We start from the raw sequence: 20533 nt of genomic DNA, 5'->3' as shown, positions 1-20533 counted from the left end.
TAAATGGACAAGGTCTTTTCCCTGGGGTGGGGAAGTCCAGAACTAGAGGGCATAGGTTTGGGTGAGTGGGGAAAGATATAAAAGGGACCTAAGGTGCAACATTTTCACACAGTGGGTGGTATGTGCATGGAATGAGCTGCCAGAGGAGATGGTAGAGGCTGGTACAAGTGCAACAGTTAAAAAACATCTGGATGGGTATATGAATAGGAAGAGTTTAGAGGGATATGGGCCAAGTGTTGGCAAATAGGACTAGATTAATTTAAGATATCTGATCAACATGGACAAGTTGGACTGAAGGGTCTGTTTCTGTGCTGTACATCTCTATGACTCTATAACTTGCATTTCTGTCGCACCCTTTATAAGTTCAGGTTGCACTGAAGTACCTCATCTTCCGCCTAGGAACCCTCCAACCACAAGGGATGAACTCGGATTTCACCAGTTTCCTCATTTCCCCTCCCCCCACCCTGTCTCAGTCAAATCCATCGAATTCTGCACTGCCTCCCTAACCTGCAATCTTCTTCCTGACCTCTCCGCCCCCACCCCAGTCTGACCTATCACCCTCACCTTGACCTCTTTCCACCTATCACATTTCCGACGCCCCTCCCCCAAGTCCCTCCTCCCTACCTTTTATCTTAGCCTGCTGGACAAACTTTCCTCATTCCTGAAGAAGGGCTTATGCCCGAAACGTCGATTCTCCTGTTCCCTGGATGCTGCCTGACCTGCTGCGCTCTTCCAGCAACACATTTTCAGCTCTGATCTCCAGCATCTGCAGACCTCACTTTCTCCTGAAGTACTCTATAGACAATGAACTACTTATCTTAAGTATCATCCCTGTTATAACATCGGAAACACAGCAGCTAATGAACACAGCAAGCTCCATAAACTTTAACGGAACAGATCAGCTGTGTCTGATGAGCATTTAAACATTGACAGGAGTCTTGGGAGAACAGCCACTGTCCCCACCCCATCTCTGCTTTGAAATAAGGGCTGTGAAATTTTTCAAACCCATTTGGGTGTGGACAAGTGACGTCTTTTTTTGAAGTGGATACCTCCAACCATGCAGCGCTCCCTCAGTGTGGGCACCAAGAACCTCACTGGATGCAGGGAGTCAGAGTGGACACCAATGTCAAAAAGTGGTTTGCACTGCTGCCTTACATCACTAATGACCCCAGGTTCAATTCCAGCCTCAGGTGACTGTCTGTGTGGAGTTTGCACATTCTCCCCATGTCTGCGTGAGTTTAAACCAGGGTGTTCCAGTTCCCTCCCACAGTCCAAAGATATGCAGGTGAAGTGGATTGTCAGTGCTGAATTACCCAGGGATGTGCAGTCTAGGTGAATCAACCATGGGAAATACGGGGTGGGGTGAGTTTTGGTGAGATGCACTCCAGAGGATCAAGGGCTGAATGGTCTGTATCTGCATTGTAAGGATTCTATGAGAAGTCTACATGATGCTCAACCTGCTCCAGCAATCCATGGGAAGGAGCTCTATTCCTCATGAGGGCGGGGGAGGAAGTGTTAATGTGTATGTGAACAGTAAACAAGGAGCTCTGGTGAATTCAATACCTCTCTTGAGGAAGTCGAGCTCAGTGAGAGGCTTTGCCTGCGATGATTAGTGAGCCACGATATAACACCAGCGAGTGGAAGAGTCTGGTTTCCCAACACACCCCTCACCCCAGCCCCCATAACAGCTTTGCAATGATTGAAATGAATAAGCATGTCACCACGCTCCTCCCGCTGTCCCCTGGACTGAAATGTCACTCAGTATTCTAAGCAAAAAGATCAAAGTTCCAACAGACACAGCCAGATGTTCTGGCAAAGACGTTTGGAAACCAGTTTCACAAGCACACAGCAAGCACACAGGCAGGAGGTGAGGAGTTACTGCATGTCTGCCGAGACACTAACTTGACATTGAAACAGTTCAGGATCCCTGTGGCAAATATCTGCGGATCAGTGCTGCAAGCAACACTGGGAAATACCAGCACCACTAGATCATTGCTTGAAACAATTTGGAGCTCTGGCAGCTTGTGGCATTCCTCAGTGTGCATTCCTCCCTCTCTCTCCCTCATCAAACCTTGTTCTTCCACCCTCCCTCTCCCTCCCTCTAACAAAAGAGAACAGACAAACAAAAACCTCCATTTATAAAGCACCGTTCACATCCTCAGGATGTTACCAGGACATTTTAAGTCAATAAAGCCCTTTACAGAAGTGTAATCACTCTTCTACTACAGTAAACATAGTGGTCAATTTATACACACCAGACACCCACAAACAGTAATGTCATAATGGCCAGATAAACCTTTTTTATGGTTAATTCTTTGTCAAAATGCTTTCACAGGATGTAGGCATCACCGACAAGGTTAGTATGTGTTGTCCATTCCTATTTGCTCTTGAACTGAATACTTGGTTATTTCAGAGGACAGTTAAGAGATAACCACATTGCTGTAGGTCTGGAGTCACATGTAGACCAGACCGAGTAAGGATGGCAGATTTCCTTCACAAAAAATATTGGTGAATCAGATAGGCTTTTACAATAATCAGTATTGGTGATGCATTGATTGAGGGATACAAATTGGATAGATCAGTGGGAGGTATTCCTGAGTCCCTATTCCAGTCACTCTGATATCTTGCCAATCCACTCAGTAGGGCAGACAGAAGCCTTTGTCTAATGTCTCAAGCAATGACTGGCAACTCTGACAATGTAACAATCCCTCAGTACCGCATGGGAAGCCTTGTCCTGCTCCTGTTCATACATTTCTCTATCTACCTAAAACACTGCACTGTTGAATTCTATATCAAAGCTCCGTGGAAAGGTTTGTTGGACAAGCTATCAGAAAGCGAGATGGGGCATCAGACAAACTTCTATTAAGATCTTGAAGGCAAAAGGCATAAAAGTCTACATTCGTCTATTACCTTCGGATGTTTACATGTATGAACAGATATATAAATGCAAGCCGCATCACCAAACCCACTGCCCTTTATAATTGGTAAAGTAACACTTTCATCACTGATGCAATGCAGCAAAATACAAATTTGTGCATGGCAAGATCCCAGACAGACCAATGAGATAAACAACCAGATGGCGTGTTGATCAAGGCCTGCAGCACAAAGGAGAAGATCTCTGCTCTTCTTTGAAATAATGTCATGGAATATTTTATGTCCACCAGAGAGTGCAGGCAAGGGCGCAGTTGAGCATCCTTTGACAACAAATCTGACAGTGCAACACTCGCTCAGAACTCACTGGCAGTGTCAGCTTTAAGTCTTGGTGCTCATGTCCTTCGGGGGGGGGACTTGAAACTGCAACCTCAAATACTTTTTTTCTTTCTATTTTGCAGGATGTGGGTGCCAACTGACAGGGCCAACATTTGTTGGCCATTCCTAATTACAATTGAACTGAGTGACTCGCTGGACTATTAGAATAGTGAAGAATCAACAGCATTGCTGTGGGTCTGGAGTCACATGAAGGACAGACACAGTCAGATGGGCAGTCTTCCTTCTCCACGAGGATATTGATGAACCAGATGGCCTCATCCAACAAACAATGATTGTTTCATGGCTACTGTGATGACTAGCTTTCAATTCCAGGTTTATTAATTCAATTTGAATTCAGCAACTGCTGTTGTGGATTCAACACTTTGTCCATACAGCATCGTTGAGATTACTAATCCAGTGACATTACCATGATGACACCACCTCCTCATGTCCATCTTTACTCGGTTTGACCTACATGTGACTCCAGACCCACAGGCTCCATCTCAGCTGAAAGTGAACAATCCTGGTTCCAGACGCAACATTTTAAGGGCAAAAGATTGTGATAAAGGGTGGTCACAGCTGATGGCCATATGTGCCCATGCTCCCTGAGCTCAGCTAAACTGACACTAATTCCCTGCTGTCCTCCCCAAACAATCATATGACTCACCTGTTGCGACCCATCCCCATTCACCAAGTGAGGCATCATGGGGAGCTCCCCATTGAGTAAAGGTGGCAGCTCCAAGGGAATCTGATCTGTCATCATCATTGTGACATACATTCATTGGGTTCTCAGCTCACTGCCGTCCTGCAAACAAAAGACACAATGAACAAGACGTTTAAGACAGACTTGGCTTTATTAATAGCATCTTATCACAGCTCTCTGAATTGAGCCAAAAATACATCACGCATAGATCATTTCAAAAAAAGAACACTCCTGGAATGTATCCACTGTTGTCACTGGGGCAACACGGGCAGCCATTTCCAGCACAGCAAGATCCCACAACCAAAGAACCTCAGACCTGCATTTCTATAGTACCTTTTGTGTTGTTATAATTTGAGCTGATATTAATGCAAGTCAACCAAAGATTACTGAGGGAAAAAAGGGCAAGAAAATGGTTGCAGAGTAAAAGGCAGGAAAATGAAACTGAGGATTATCAGATCAGCCATCATTTCACTAAATGGGCTGAATGGCCTACCTCTGTTCTTACATCTTCCAATCTTACATCCCAGAGTGAAACCTGGCTTGATCGATCCTGACATTTTTTTCTTACTGTGGGGGCAGTTACTGAACATCACAAAAATCTGTCAGGGCGGTTTTAAACACACAATGAACAAAACATTTATCTGAAATGTGTTACACTCGACATAAATGTAGGAATGATTTCACACAAATCCCAGAAAAGGATTCAAACTCACACTACTCTTTTTGTCCAGATAAATATTGTGGCTACATGAGCAGGTGAGAGGCTAGGAATCCTACAGCGAGTTACTCATCTCCTGATTCTCTAAAGCCTGTCCATCTATAAGGAATGTGCAAGCATTATGATGGAATACTCCCCACTTCAGTTAGCAGTCAGTTAGCACAATGCAACACACACACACTTCCTATGTCCATGTGTCACTGAACCCCTGTCTCATATTGTTGTTTCTCAATTTCTTTCCAATGCCCTAACCAATATTTCTTCATCTCAAGCATTGTACAGCCCCACCATAAATGCATGTGTAAAGCATGCTTCCAAATGTCTTAGCATCAAGCTCATAAAACCTCTAAAAATGAAACTAAAGTTAAGTACCTTCCCTTCTGAAAACAAAATGTAAGATATAAATTCAAATTGTACATTGGGATAACATGAGGGTACTATGGGAAACAAAGTGTTTACAACCAAGTCATTTTCCAAGTGCAACCATTGTTGCAATGGACAAAATGTGGCAACCAATTTACTCACAGCTAACTCCCACAAGCAGCGATGTGTTATTGGCCAGTTTTAGTGATGTTGAAGGGTAGATAATGCCCAGACCGTTATGGAGACTGCTCTGCTCTTCTTCAGATAATTGCATGGGAATTGCATGCATCTGGGGGACCCCAGTTGAACAGCTCTGTCCAGGGTAGCCCTCCTTCTGTACTAACAATGGGCACATCAGCCTCTGAAGAGGACAGTGAACCTCCAGGGTAGCAGATGTTAACAAGGAGCCCAAAGAGAGATGAGGCAGAAGAGAAAGTGATTAGTTAAGTAGATTATGGTGTTCATCTAATCACTATTCCCAACGCGGTGACAAATAACTGCTTCAATTGTCTGGATCCTTGAAAACACTCAAGAACTGCATTGGAAGATATAACAAGTATCACAATATTTTAATTCAAAATTGTCAAGTTTGTATGGGTTATAGAGCAAATAGGGGAAAAAACAAATCTCAGTCAGTAACCAGAGATCATGGATTGAAAATTATTGGTACAAGAACCAGAGGGGAGATAAGGAACATTATTTTTATGCAGCAATTTGTTGAGGACTTGTCTGAAATGATGATGGCAACAGATTCAGTGTGGGTTTTTCAGCAGGAATTCAATAAATATTTGACTGGAAAAGAATGTGCCTGATTCTGGGAAAAGGGCAGGGACCAGACCTTAAAATAGCCAGCACAGGTTGGATAGTTCAAATGGCTTTCTCCAGTGATGTAGCAATCAAGAGACCTTGGGGTGCAGGTTCACAGTTCCTGAAAAGTGCAATCGCAGGTAGATAGGATAGTGAAGAAGACATTTGGTATGCTTGCATTTACTGGTCAGAGCATTGAGTATAGGAGTTGGGAGGTCAAGTTGCAGCTCTACAGCACAATGGTTAGGCCACTTTTGGAATTCTGCGTGCAATTTTGGTCTCCCTGCGATAGGAAGATTATTTTGAAACTTGAAAGGGTTCAGAAAAGATTTAAAAGGATGTTGTCAGGGTTGGAGGGTTTTAGCTATAGGAGAGGCTGAATAGACTGGGGCTATATACCCTGGATTTAGATTAGGTTAGATTACAGTGTGGAAACAGGCCCTCGGCCCAACAAGTCCACACCGACCCGCTGAAGCGCAACCCACCCATACCCCTACATTTACCCCTTACCTAACACTACAGGCAATTTAGCATGGCCAATTCACCTAACCTGCACATCTTTGGACTGTGGGAGGAAACCGGAGCACCCGGAGAAAACCCACGCAGACACGGGGAGAACGTGCAAACTCCACACAGACCTGAGGCAGGAATTGAACCCGGGTCTCTGGCGCTGTGAGGCAGCAGTGCTAACCACTGTACCACCGTGCCTGGAGTGTCAGAGGCTGAGAGGTAACCTTTATAGGGGTTTATAAAATCAAGAGGGGCATGGATAGGGCAAACAGACAAGGATTTTTTTTCCCCAGGGTAGGAGAATCCAAAACTAAAGGGCATAGGGTTTAGGGTAAGAGGGGAAAGATCTAAAAAGGACCTAAGGGGCAATGTTTTCACACAGAGGGTGGTGTGTAGCTGGAATGAGCTGCCAGAGGAAGTGGTGGAGGCTAGTACAGTTGCAATATTTAAAAGACATCTAGATGGGCATATGAATAGGAAGAGTTTAGAAGGAAATGGACCAAATGTTGCAAATGGGACTAGAATTATTCAGGATATCTGGTCGGCTGGACGGGTTGGACCGAAGGCACTGTTTCTATTCCGAATAAAGCTCCCTCTTATGTGAGTTAGCAATGTGCTCACATGCCATACATTGTAGAGAGACAGGGAGTATAAGAGCAAGGACATGTTATAAGACACTTGTAAGACATTAGCTGGTGTATTGCAACTTATTCTGGATGCTACAATTTTGATAATATTAGAGACAGTACTGAAGATGTTTACAAGAATGGTTCCAGGATGAGAAACATCTATTATGGGGATAGGATGGAGAGGTTTGGCCTGTTGTGCTTGGACAGGAGAAGACTGAGAGGAGATCTGATACAGGTTTTCAAACTCATGAGTGAGCTGGATAGAGTGGATAGGGAGAAAGTCCTGGTCATGAAAGGATCAAGTTCGAGAGGTCACAGGTTTAAAGTGATTTTCAAAATGAGTGTGATGTGAGAAATAACTTTTTCATTCGGTGAGCAGTTAGTGTATGGAATCCATTACCTGGCAGAGTAGTGGAGGTGCTGAGGTATTCAAGAGGGCATTCGATGATTAGTTGAACAGAAACAATAAGCAAGGGTATGGGAAAGGCAGTTATGAAGGAGAGCTGGGACAGGCACAATGGGCTGAATGACCTCTTGTAGTTTTGTGAAACTGAACTTTTAAGTATTATTACAGACATGTGTGCAAGGAGCTAATGACATGTGATCACAAGGAGCTTGCATAGGTTCGTAGGCTTCCAGACAGGATATCCTCTCTTACCATCCTTGGTGTATAGTTATGAACAGCAAAGCTTGCTGCTGTTCACACAACAGCATGGGGCCCACATTACAACAGAAATCACAGGGTGATCTGCGAGGGAAACCCTGTCTCTTGTGGCTATCCTTACTCCCTGTATCCAATCAACCAAAGCTTCACCTCAGCATTGCCAACTCTAAATTGGAACCATCTGGGCTTGGCAAAGTTTGGTTCTTTCCCCGATAACACAGAGCTCAGGAAAACACTTCAAAGAGTCACTGGGACTGTTAATATTCCAGGCTAAAGCAGTGCCAAAAGTTAAGCTATTCAATATTGTTCAACTGAATTGACTCAAGTTTTAAAAGAAGGAGAAGACAGTTTGTCCAAGGGGTGCTGATGGGAATTTGGCCAGTTATTTATAACACATTTCATATTCTCTCACATCTTGCTGAGCTGGGGCTCCCTGAACACTTGGGCCCCGATTCCCCCAAATGAAGGCTCCTTGCTCGGTGACCATTCCTAACACAGGGTGCTCAATCTGGTACCCCATAGGCACCCACATGGGGCCAACTAAAATGGAGAACGCTCTCACCCTCCTACCCATGATCCTCTTCACCGCCCTTACCATCTTTTGACAGCTACAGGGCAATTGGATGTTCAACAATAAACTGCCCATACACATTCAGCAATTTACATTGATATAGCACTGTTACTGTAATTAAATATTCCAAGACGCTTCATTTGTGCTTTATCAAACAACAATTGATATTAATGGCAGTGTAGGCTGAAACCCTCAAGGGTTTAAAAGATTCTGCACCTGGAATACTATAATCTACAAAGCGACAGATTAAGATCTGGAAAGTGAGGATTAGAATCGGTGGCTGGTTTCACTTCCCTAGCTGGTGCAGACATGATGGACTGAATGGCGTCCTACTCTGCCACAACTTTACTAAACCGTTTAAACAAAACATAAATCACGTTTATACATATCGCCTTTCATGACCACTAGATATGCTAAAGCATTTTATCACCAATGGGCTACTGTTGAAAGGTAATTAGTGCTGTAATGTAGCAAACATATTGACAGCAAGATCCCACAAACTCCCACGTGAAGATAACAAGGTTGTTTGCCATTTGCAATGTTGACTGAGAGTTAGAAATATCCGTCAGAACATCAAAGTGGCGTCCCCTGCTCTTTTCAGATATGGTGCCACAACACATTTATGTCAAACTATGGGCTTGAGTCCTTGCTTTAGCATTTTATCAGAAACTGGATCTTAAAATGGGGAATCAAAAACTGGGTCAAAGAGGCAAACCTTAAGGTACATCTTAAAGGTGGAAAGGGAGAGGGAGATGGGGTTCAGAAATGTACCATAGAGCTTGTGTTGTCTCTCTTCATGACTGAAGTTTCACATTCCTGGAATCATTCTTGTAAACTGTTTTTACACTCTGTCCAATGCAGTCACTTCTTTCCTATAATGTGGCACCCAGAGCTGTACCCAATACTCCAGCTGAAGTTTAACAAATGTCTAGTGTTCAGAATAATTCCTTGCTCTTGGAGCTTTCAATTGCAAATTTATTAATTGGGTTTAAGCTGATGTGGTGAGATTCAAAACCAAGTCTCCATCAGCACTAGCCTGGGTCTGTGGGATTACTGCCCAGAGATAATGCTACTGCATCACTGTCCTATGCAATGCTTGGTTGGGATTTGAAATGTGATGCCAGGCAGGGTAGTGGGAGCAGATCCAACAGCAGCTTTCGAAAGCATTTGGATAAATACTTAAAGGAGTAAAAACTACAGCCACATGAGGAGAATGGAGCCTGTTGCTTCATTCTTCAGAAGACCTGGAGCAGATGTGATGGGCTGAGTGGCCTCATTTTGCACTCTATTGCTTGATAAATGTGACCTGACACTCAAACACCTGACTCAAGGGACAAGACAACCCTCCTCACTAATATATACCTGACACCAAACCAATGTAGCCCTCAAGAAACAATCTCTCTAAACGTCATTGAAAAAAGCTTAAGGGAGACAAGCAAAAGGGAAAATGAAAGGTCACACTGTTCATTGGGACAATGAAGAGTTCACATTTCTGGCTCCCTCCTCCTATCAGGGCTACCTGGATCTTCACTCAGGCAAGGGAGTGGGAAGGGTCTGTAACACACCTGACATCAACCTCCTGCAAACTCCCCCACGTGTAACCACAGCAACCTCTGTAATCGTTGTGCCTCCTCAGCGTCACCATAACAACCACTGGAGTTAATCACAGTCTGGTCTCTCTTACCAAGGAGGTTGAGCAGTCTTGGAAGGAGTGGTGTGGGAGTTACAGGGTGTGTTCAGTTTGTGTGGAGAGAGGTGCAGACACCATCGTGCTAAGAAAGGTCAGTCAAACCTCCCCCCCTCCGAACTACGAAGCAACCAGCGACTCAGCAAGATTCTCACACAAAGGGGATTGAAAGCCAGCCGTTTAACCTTTAAGGCTGCAGGGTAATGAATAAATCCGTACTCCTCCTCCACCTCCTACAAAAACTTAGATGACACATCCTCAACGCTCAGTCTCGTCAATGATCCTCTTGTACTCAGAAGGCAGATAACTCCTGACAGCAGTCAAATAGATCGCAGTTTGTTGTGCCTCTGTGTTCTTTGCGTTTCATTGTCAGCCAGACAACTGCCTTGTTGTCCACAGAATGATTGGTTTCCTGCTGGGCAGTTTTCAACACGCCTGGCAGGCAGGCATGAAGATCTCCCTCTCTCCCTGACATCGCACCTATTGGTCCCAAGCTTTCACCGAGTGTGTTCGCTTGTGAACACTGTTGTGCAGAATTGCAGGTTAGCAGTTGCCATGCTTGACCTGACTTGTTCTTGGTTGATGTGTTTCAACCCCTTCCCAGGTCACTATTGCAATGAAGAATCCAGCAGTTTCTCCCCTAGTGTCCTGCCAGATTATTAGTCCCTCGACTAATGATATCGAAAAATGATATCATTACCTCACTCCTGCACATGGGAACTTGCTGTGTACAAATTGGTTGTCACTGCTCATTCCAAAAAAGCCGTTTTTGTTTCTGCTCAGCAATCATTGTGATGGTAGATTAGAGTGGTGCTGGAAAAGCACACCAGTTCAGGCAGCATCCGAGGAGCAGGAAAATCGACGTTTCGGACAAAAGCCCTTCATCAGGGATAGAGACAGAGTGCCTCTATTCCTGATGAAGGGCTTTTGTCTGAAACATCGATTTTCCTGCTCCTCGGATGCTGCCTGAACTGCTGTGCGTTTCCAGCACCACTCTAATCTAGAATCTGGTTTCAGCATCTGCAGTCATTGTTTTTACCTACCATTGTGATGGTGAAAGGACAGTGAACCAGAACCAAAAAGAACTTTCAAATAGGGAACCAGATAAAGACTCCTCCAAGAATTATTTTAAGGGCAATGGGAAAACAAGGACAAGGGGATTATTTGGATGGATCTTTCATGATAGCCCAAATGGCCTCCATTTGTAATATGATAATATACTTTCTACTTTGAAACAGTGACTACAGTATCCAGAAAGATGGCAGCAGAGTAGGACACTCCAGCCACAGCTCCTCCACTCTGCCTGTTCTTTTTCCTCTCTAGTCCCGCTCTCCTCCCTTCTCCCCCATCTCTCGGCCTCGGACACCCTGTCCCAGCCTCCGAAGCGGGGTTGGCGGAGATTCCAGCGGCCCGGAGAGGGAACGCCAGTGACCAACAGCCCAGTACGGAGCTTGGCAGAAAACCACATGGAGATCCCCCCACTCCTCTGCGCACTGGTTTGCTGCGGAGAGCCTTTGGAGAGAGACTGTGATGTTTGTCTTTTTAACTTTGCTTCCCATTTTCCTGACCCACGGTAATACTGTGTAAAACTGTCATGTAACTTGCTTTTCCTCATTTCTCTATTCTGTAACTAAGGATTGTACGTTTGTACCTAAGATCGTGCTGTAAGTGGCCACTTATAAACTTTCACTGTATTTATTGAGTACATGTGACAATAGCGCTAATTCAATTCAATTCAATTCAGTGCAAAAGTATTTTTACTTTTTCATCTGACATGGGCATCACTAACTAGGCCAGTACTTATTACCCATTCCAAATTGCTCTTGAGAAGGCAGTGGTGAGTTGCTTTTGGAACCACTGCTGTCCATTTGATACCAATACTCCCATAATGCCCTGAGGGAGGGAGTTCCAGGATTCTGACTCAGTGACATTGAAGGATTGCTGATCTAGTTCCAAGTCAGACTGATGAGTGACTTGAAAGGAAACTTGGAGATGGTGATGTTCCCTTGTCCGCTGACCTTGTGGTAAAAGTTACAAGCTTGGAAGGTGCTGTCTATACAGCCTTGGTTGGTTGCTGCAATGCACGTTAAAGATGGTACACACTGTTGCTCCTGCGTGTTGGTGGTGGAGGGAGTGCATGTTGAAGCTGGTTGGTAGGATGACAATCAAGCAGGCAGCTTTGACCTCTTGGTGTTCAACTTTCTTCAGCGACTTTGTAAGCAGTGCTCCAAGACTTTCTGAGTTTGTTGGGAAGTGGGAAAGGTGGGAATGGAGGACTACTGTTTATCTGTGTACTCTGCACCCTCATCAAATTCAGTCAGCTCTCTTGGTTAGTACTTCAGAAGCACAACATGAGACAGCCTAGTGTTGCAGTGAGAAACTCATTAAACCTCAGCTATCCAATCCACAATTCTAGTGTCCTCAAAGAAACAATCCAACTATTTTAAAATGTGAATTAACTCTATTTTGAACCCATTTCCATCAGGATTTTAGGCAGCACATTCCATACAATACAACTTGCTGTGTCCAACCAAGTTCCCTTCTTCTTCATTATTTTACACTCCCTTAATTCTGTCACCTTCCTGGTTACTGATCATCTTGACAGTTCAAATAGTTTCTCCATATTTATGTTGCCAAAACTTATCATCAACATTTGAACACTTCCCCACTATATCACCTGTTAACTTCCCCCATTCTAGGGAGAACAATCTCAGCTTCTCTCCACAGATTTCAATTCCCTCATTCCTGGTATCACTCTTTCAAGCATTTCCTCAGCACCGTGTAGCAGCACCCTGCCATAGGAAAGATGTTGTGAAACTTCAAAGGGTTCAGAAAAGATTAACAAGTATGTTGCCAGGGTTGGTGGGTTTGAGCACTAGGGAGAGTTATTTTCTCTGAAGTGTCAGAGGTGAGGGGTGACCTTTTCAAAGTTCATCAAATCACGAGGGGCATGAAATGATGAATAGCCATGGTCTTTTCCCCAGAGTAGGGGAGTCCAAAACTATAAAGCATAGGTTTAAGATGAGCGGGGAAAGATTTAACAGGGTAATGTTTTCAAGCAGAAGGACATGTGTAATGGAATAAGCTGCCAGAGAAAGTGGTGGTGGCAAGTAAAATATTTAAAAGGCATCTGGATGGGTATATGAATAGGAAGGGTTTAGAGGGATATGGGCCATATGCTGGCAAATGTGACTAGATTGGGTTGGGATATCTGGTCAGTATGGACGAGTTGTACCAAAGGGTCTGTTTCCATGCTGTACATCTCTATGACTCTATGTCTCTTCAAGCCCTAGGACACTGCCTTCACTCCAGTGTCGAATAACTAGCGACACTTGAGTCGAGGCTTAAAAGACAAAAATAGGAATGAAGGACAATTACTGCCTGGGGATAATTAAAATCAAATTAATGTTTTTAAACATGATCTCAACCCTTTACCAGTTGCCTCACATGCAGGGTATGAAATTTGTGCAGTCCAGTTCAGCACCTGCTGGATAACTACACATTAAATTGTCAAAATATTCGACCACAAAAAAGATACAAATGACCTTTTCAGAAGTGCGAATCGAGAGTTTCTCTGTGAACATCTTGATCCATAAATCATATTCCTCTGCAAGGGAATGGTGAAAGGGTAATTGCTACAAGACTGACATGTCACAGACCTCGACTGACTGTTTCATTTAAATATCAAAGCTGCTCAGTTAATTAAAATGCCCTTTAGTTTATAGTTAGACCGAGACCGGAGATAACTGTAGGTTTCGATGGTGAGAAAAGCTGCTTGGTTTGAGTTCCTTTCTGGAGGAGAGACTATTGTTTAGCCTGACTTCCAAAGGCCAGTAGCAAATTCTCTTCTCTCATAACCTTTGGTTCATAATCTTCAGCAAACCTCTCCCAGCCTACAGAAACATTTAATCTTCAGCAAAAGCTCTCCTGAACACAGTTTTTCAAGGGCACATTTGCTTTCATTGCTCAGTCCTTCGAGGATAGGAAGTCATGTTGAGGTTATACAGGACCTTGGTGAGGCCTCATCTGGAACATTGTGCCCAGTTCTGATTGCCCAGTTACAGGAAGGATATTATCAAACTGGAGAGGTTTCAGAAAAATTTAACCAGGATGTTGCTGGGTATGGAAAGTTTGAATTATAAAGAAAGGCTGGGACTTTTTTCTTGGAACATCGGAGGTTGAGAGGCGACCTTATACAAGTTTATAAGATAATGAGGGGTATAGATAGAATAAATGGTAGTTACATGTTCCCTATGATGAAGGATTTCAAGACAAGAGGGCACATCTTTAAGGTGAGAGGAGAGAGATTTAAAAAAAGACATGAGGTGCAAGTATTTTACACAGAGGGTGTTTCGCATATGGAATGAACTTCCTGAGGAAATGATGGATGTGAGCACAATTACAACGTTAAAAAGAAATTTGGATAAGTACATGAACAGAAAAGATTTGGAGGGATGTGGGCCAGGAGCAGACAGGTGGGGCTAGTTTAGCTTGGTAAAATGTTTACCATGGACGGGTTAGACCAAAAGCTGTTTCTGTGCTGTATGACCATGATTCTGAGTGATTTTTGGACAGTTCTACTGGTGTCTAAGCCTGAATGGATATGACTTCAGTCCCACACAAGATTACTGAAAGTATTTAAAGAGTAGGTGGATAGATGTTTGAAATATTGGGGAGCTGAGGGCTAGGATGAGCTGGTTTGAAAGCAGAGCTGAGGCTTGGTGCAGATCTGTCACAGTTTTACCACCTGGGGACCCCATAGCCTTAAGAACTCAATATTGAGGTCAATAATTTTAGGCCTGAGTATCCCATGTCTTTACCCCAACCTGTGCACACCAGACTTTGTCATCACAAGAGCTGCTACCACGAACAAGCCATTGTCAGCTACAAATAGTCCCCATTAGCATCTGTTGATTGCCGCAGACTGACCTTGACTGAGTCCTTTGTCTGTTTTTATCTCTAAGTTCCATCCCCACCTATTGTCTATTCCTGCCCCTCCCCCCAAACCCTTCTTCAGCATATATACCAACATTTTCCTTTCTACAGTCAGTTCTGAAGAAGGGTTACCAGACTTGAAAAATTAACCCTGCTTTCTCTCCAGGGGTGCTGCCAGACTTGCAGAGTTTCTCCAGCTATTTCTGTTTCTGTCATGGTCTTGCTGAATGGTAGGGCATCCTTGATGGGCCAAATGGCCTACTGCTGCTCCTATTTCTTAAGTCCACCAAGGGGGCTGACTGTTAGCTGCCACCCAAAATGATTGGGCAACACCAAATTGAATTTGCGTAGCACCTTTAACACCTCAAGGTGCTCCACAGGAGCATGCTTCAAACAAAATTTGACATAAAACCACCTCCGATGATGTTGGAAATAAAAACACAAAATGCTGGAGAAACTCAGCAGGCCAGGCAGCGTCTGTGGAGACAGAAACAATGCTTTGAAATGTAATATGACTTCATGAGTAATATTGTGACAGATGGCTAAATATTTGGTTACGGGTTTTCAGGAATGACTTAGAGCAGGGAGGGAATTGTGGATCTGTAAGGAGGGCTTTCCAAGGTTTAGGTGTCAGGTTGAAGACACGGCTTACAGTGGATGATCAAGTGGCCAGAATTTTTCAGAGTGCAGTGATCTTGGGAGAAGGTACAATTGCAACATTTAAGAGACATTTGGATGGGTATACGAATAGGAAGGGTTTGGAGGGACATGGGCCGGGTGCTGGCAGGTGGGAGCTGGCAGGTGGGACTAGATTGAGTTGGGATATCTGGTCGGCATGGATGGGTTGGACCAAAGGGTTTGATTCCAAGCTGTACATCTCTATGACTCTATGACTCTATAACTGTGAAGCCAGAGAAGCCGTGGAGGGAATTGAAAACAAGGTTGACAATTTTAAAAAAGCAGGGAATCTAGGATATAGCGAACCAATCTTCAGTGCTTCAAGACAAGTGCCAGCAACACCCACATTTAAGTTTGGAGGAATGATATTGTTGGAAGGGGCTGGCATTGTGGAGTGTACCAGTTGGTTTAACTATCACTTTGAGGGTGTTGAAAAATGTTACATTTAGAATGCTTGGATAAAAAAAGCAACTGCAATCACCATTTGATACACTTCACAATTTTCACGTTGATGAAATGTGAATAAAGTCGGTCTTCATGAACAGGTCCACAGACCTTACGCACTGAATGAGAGGACAGATGAGAAAACATCTAATGATAACAACACTTAATTCAGCGAATGTTGAGTGAATGGTGAGGGGGAACTACCTTTACCAACCACCAGTGGGGAGGGGGGTCAGAGTCAAAATGTGGAGCTGGAAAAGTAGAGCCGGTCAGGCATCAACTGAGGAGCAAGAAAGTCAATATTTTGAGTTTAAACTCTTCATCAGGAATGCTTATGCTTGAAACGTTGACTTTCCTGCTCCTCAGATGTTGCCTGACCTGCTATGCTTTCCCTGCACCACACTTTGTGATTCTGATTTTCAGCATCTGCAGTCCTCACTTTCTCCCCGCAGGCGGAGCAGTCAGATCTCCACCCCCATCCCGGCTGAATTCCAGAATCACAGAGCGCAACAGACCATTCAGCCCATCACACCCAAGATGGAAAGAGGCTGTGCTATCAGTTGTGCTCACTTTCTCTTTCCCGTAAGGCCTTGCAGCTCTCTCTTCTCCTCAAGTTGAGAATTAACTGTGGAACCAGCTTCCTTTCAGGCAGCAGATTCCTGATCACAACAGCATGCTTCTGTAATGCACTTCTCCTCAGCTCGCCACAGGGAGCCTGGAGGCACCTCACAGCCAATTACTTACACGATAGTTAACTGTTGTATTCCAGGCAGCACAGCAGCAGCTTTGTGCACGGCAAGCCCCCATAAGCAGCAAAGTTATAAATGGCCAAATAATCTGGACGAAATATAGGTTGAGGAATCAAGAGTGCCATGAAACCTCTTCAAAACAGTGTCCCTCTGATCTCTTCAGGACCCCGAGAGGGCAGCAGGGCCCCTTTATGTGAATTCCCACCCAATAATCAGCACCTCCCTCTGCTTGGCACTGGGAGCATCAGCCAGGATGACACACCCCAAATCTTTAAAAAGAGACATTACAACCCAATTGTGGCCTATTATTCCTTTCAGTCAGGACTCACCTGCCAGCAATCTTTTCCCAACAATTTAGAAGGTCCTGGTTTCAAGTTTTATTTTATTCACTCATGGGGATGTGGGTGTTAATAACTGGACCAGCATTTATTTCTCATCTGTATCAGCTCACCACCACCTTCTCAAGAGCAACTGGACAACCATCTGAGAAACAGGAAGTGATAATGGCCTTTCCCTTAGAAAAGCATCCACGGTGCATCACAGGAGGATTAACCAACAGTATTTGAAAGGGTCTCACAAGGTGGCCCTTGGTAAGGTGAGAAAAATGCTGGGTGAGAGAGGTAGGTTTTATGGAAGAATAAAGAGAGATGGAGAGGCTTAAGGAAGGAATTCCAACGTTTTCAGCCGAGGCAGCGGGAAGTAATGGCCGCTAATGGTGGAGCAATGGAAAACAAGGAAAGCAAAACAGCATGGGAACCTAGTGCAGCATCCTCAGGGAAAAATCACTGAAATAATCCTAATTAACAAGCTGCACTGACAGTAATTAGACTTTTGTTGTGACTGGGATTTACACACAGGACAAAATAGTAATTTGAAAGATTACCAATTAAAGAGGGATAGAAAGGAGGACCAAGTGGCTGTATGTAGGACAGGCTCCAATTATTGAAGCTCTGGCTCACTCCCACCGCAAGGTCAATGATAGCCCAGAGTGCGTTTGGGCAAGAGCCCAAAACTAGAGGAGCTTAGAGATATGGAAGGGTTACAGTGACTGCAGGGGGGTTACAGAGACGGCAGGAGGGTTACAGTGACTGCAGGAGGGTTACAGAGGCTGCAGGAGGGTTACAGTGACTGCAGGAGGGTTACAGTGACTGCAGGGGGGTTACAGAGACTGCAGGAGGGTTACAGTGACTGCAGGAGGGTTACAGAGGCTGCAGGAGGGTTACAGTGACTGCAGGAGGGTTACAGAGGCTGCAGGAGGGTTACAGAGGCTGCAGGGGGGTTACAGAGGCTGCAGGAGGGTTACAGTGACTGCAGGACGGTTACAGAGGCTGCAGGACGGTTACAGAGGCTGCAGGGGGGGTTACAGAGGCTGCAGGAGGGTTATAGAGGCTGCAGGAGGGTTATAGTGGCTGCAGGAGGGTTATAGTGGCTGCAGGAGGGTCGTAGAGGCTGCAGGAGGGATATAGAGGCTGCAGGAGGGTTATAATGGCTGCAGGAGGGTTATAGTGGCTGCAGGAGGGTTATAGAGACTACAGGAGGGTAATAGAGGCAGCAGGAGGGTTATAGAGGCTGCAGGGGAGTTATAGAGGCTGCAGGAGGGTTATAGTGGCTGCAGAAGGATCGTACAGGCGGCAGGAGGGTAATAGAGGCGGCAGGAGGGTAATAGAGGTGGCAGGCGAGATAGAGGCTGCAGGAGGGTTATAGAGGCTGCAGGACAGTTATAGAGACTGCAGGGGGTTATAGATGCTGCAGGAGGGTTATAGCAACTGCAGAGGGGGTTAAAGAGGCTGCAGGAGATTTATAAAGGCTGCAGGGTGTTATAGTGACTGCTGGAGGGTTATCAAGGCTGCAGGAGGGTTATAGAGACTGTAGGAGTGTTATATAGGGTGCAGGAGGGTTATAGTGACAGCAGGAGGCTTATAGAGGCTGCAGGAGGATTATAGAGGCTGCAAGAGGGTTACCGAGGGTGCGGAGGGGTTATATTGACTGCAGGAGGGTTAACGAGGCTGCAGGACGGTTAGGGAGGCTGCAGGAGGGTTACAGAGGGTGTGGGGGGGGGGGGGTGTTTTAGAGGGTGCAGGAGGGTTATAGAGTCCGCAGGGGGTTATCGAGGCTGCAGTGGTTACAGTGACTGCAGGAGAGTTATAGAGGCTGCAGGAGGGTTATAGAGGCTGCAGGAGGGTTATAGAGGCTGCAGGAGGTTTATAGCGGCTGCAGGGGGTTATAGTGGCTGCAGGTGGGTTATAGAGGCTGCAGGGGGATAGAGTGCCTGCAGGAGGGTTATAGAGGCTGCAGGGGGTTATAGTGCCTGCAGGAGGGTTACAGAGGTTGCAGGAGGGTTATAGAGGTTGCAGGGAGTGGTGGAGGCTGCAGGGGGTTATAGTGGCTGTAGGGGGTTATAGTGGCTGTAGAGGGTTATAGTGAGTGCAGGAAGGTTATAGAGACTGCCGGAGGGTTATAGAGGCTGCAGGGTGTGGTAGAAACTGCAGGGGGTTATAGTGGCTGTCGGGGGTTATAGTGACTGCAGGAGGGTTATAGAGGCTGCAGGGGGTTATAGTGCCTGCAGGAGGGTTACAGAGGTTGCAGGAGGGTTATAGAGGTTGCAGGGAGTGGTGGAGGCTGCAGGGGGTTATAGTGGCTGTAGGGGGTTATAGTGGCTGTAGAGGGTTATAGTGAGTGCAGGAAGGTTATAGAGACTGCCGGAGGGTTATAGAGGCTGCAGGGTGTGGTGGAGGCTGCAGGGGGTTATAGTGGCTGTCGGGGGTTATAGTGACAGCAGGAGGGTTATAGAGCTGCAGTGGTTATAGTGACAGCAGGAGTGTTATATGTGCTGTAGGAGGGTTATAGTGGCTGCTGGAGGGTTATAGTGACAGCAGGGAGGTTATAGTGCTTGCAGGGGGTTACAGTGGCTGCAGGAGGATTATAGAGGCTGCAGGAGGGTTATAGTGACTGCAGGAGTGTTATAGAGGCTGCAGGAGGGTTATAAAGGCTGCAGGGGGTTACAGTGGCTGCAGGAGGGTTATAGAGCCTGCAGGAGGGTTATAGTGACTGCTAGGGGGGTTATAGAGGGTGCAGGGGGTGTTATAGTGACTGCGGAGGGTTATCGAGGCTGCAGTGGTTACAGTGACTGCAGGAGAGTTATAGAGGCTGCAGGTGGGTTATAGTGACTGCAGGAGAGTTATAGTGACTGCAGGAGAGTTATAGAGACTGCAGGAGGGTTATAGATGCTGCATGAGGATTATAGTGACTGCAGGGCATTATAGAGGCTGCAGGAGATTTATAGATGCTGCAGGGAGTTTTAGTGACTGGAAGAGTGTTATAGAGGCTGCAGGGGATTATAGTGGTTGCAGGAGGGTTATTGTGACTGCAGGAGGGCTATAGAGGCTGCAGGAAGGTTATAGTGGCTGCAGGAAGGTTAAAGAGGCTGCAAGGTGTTATGGCTGAAACTTTATTGCTGGAACAGCACAGCAGGTCAGGCAGCATCTAGGGAACAGAAGATTCGACGTTTCGGGCACATGCCCTTCTTCAGGAATGAGCAGAGAGTGTTCAGCAGGAGAAGATAAAAGGTAGGGAGGAGGGACTTGGAGGAGGGGCGTTGGAAATGTGATAGGTGGAAAGAGGACAAGGTGAGGGTGATAGGTCGGAGTAGGGTGGAGGCGGAGAGGTCAAGAAAAAGACTGCAGGTCAGGAAGGCGGTGCCAGGCTGGAGGGATCCGGCTGAGACAAGGTGGGGGGAGGGGGGATGAAGAAACTGGTGAAGTCCAAGTTCATCCCCTGTGGTTGGAAGGTTCCCAGTCGGAAGATAAGACGCTCCTCCTCCGACCAT

The 20533-nt window shown here is 45.5% G+C and overlaps 1 protein-coding gene across 3 annotated transcripts in view; it reads right to left on the bottom strand.

The window, feature by feature from the left end:
* Window positions 1–20533, bottom strand: part of fndc3ba (fibronectin type III domain containing 3Ba) — a 326426-nt gene that overhangs the window by 239220 nt on the left and 66673 nt on the right. For all 3 annotated transcript variants that reach the window (XM_043702595.1, XM_043702596.1, XM_043702597.1), the window contains exon 2: window positions 3917–4054. In XM_043702595.1, the coding sequence (XP_043558530.1) occupies window positions 3917–4027 (111 nt within the window). In that variant the 5' untranslated portion in view covers window positions 4028–4054. The remainder of the gene's footprint in view (window positions 1–3916; window positions 4055–20533) is intronic.

Source organism: Chiloscyllium plagiosum, chromosome 13 (assembly GCF_004010195.1).
Source record: "Chiloscyllium plagiosum isolate BGI_BamShark_2017 chromosome 13, ASM401019v2, whole genome shotgun sequence".
In the NCBI taxonomy this organism is placed as follows: Eukaryota; Metazoa; Chordata; class Chondrichthyes; order Orectolobiformes; family Hemiscylliidae; genus Chiloscyllium; species Chiloscyllium plagiosum.
This window is presented reverse-complemented; position numbering and strand designations above follow the sequence as displayed.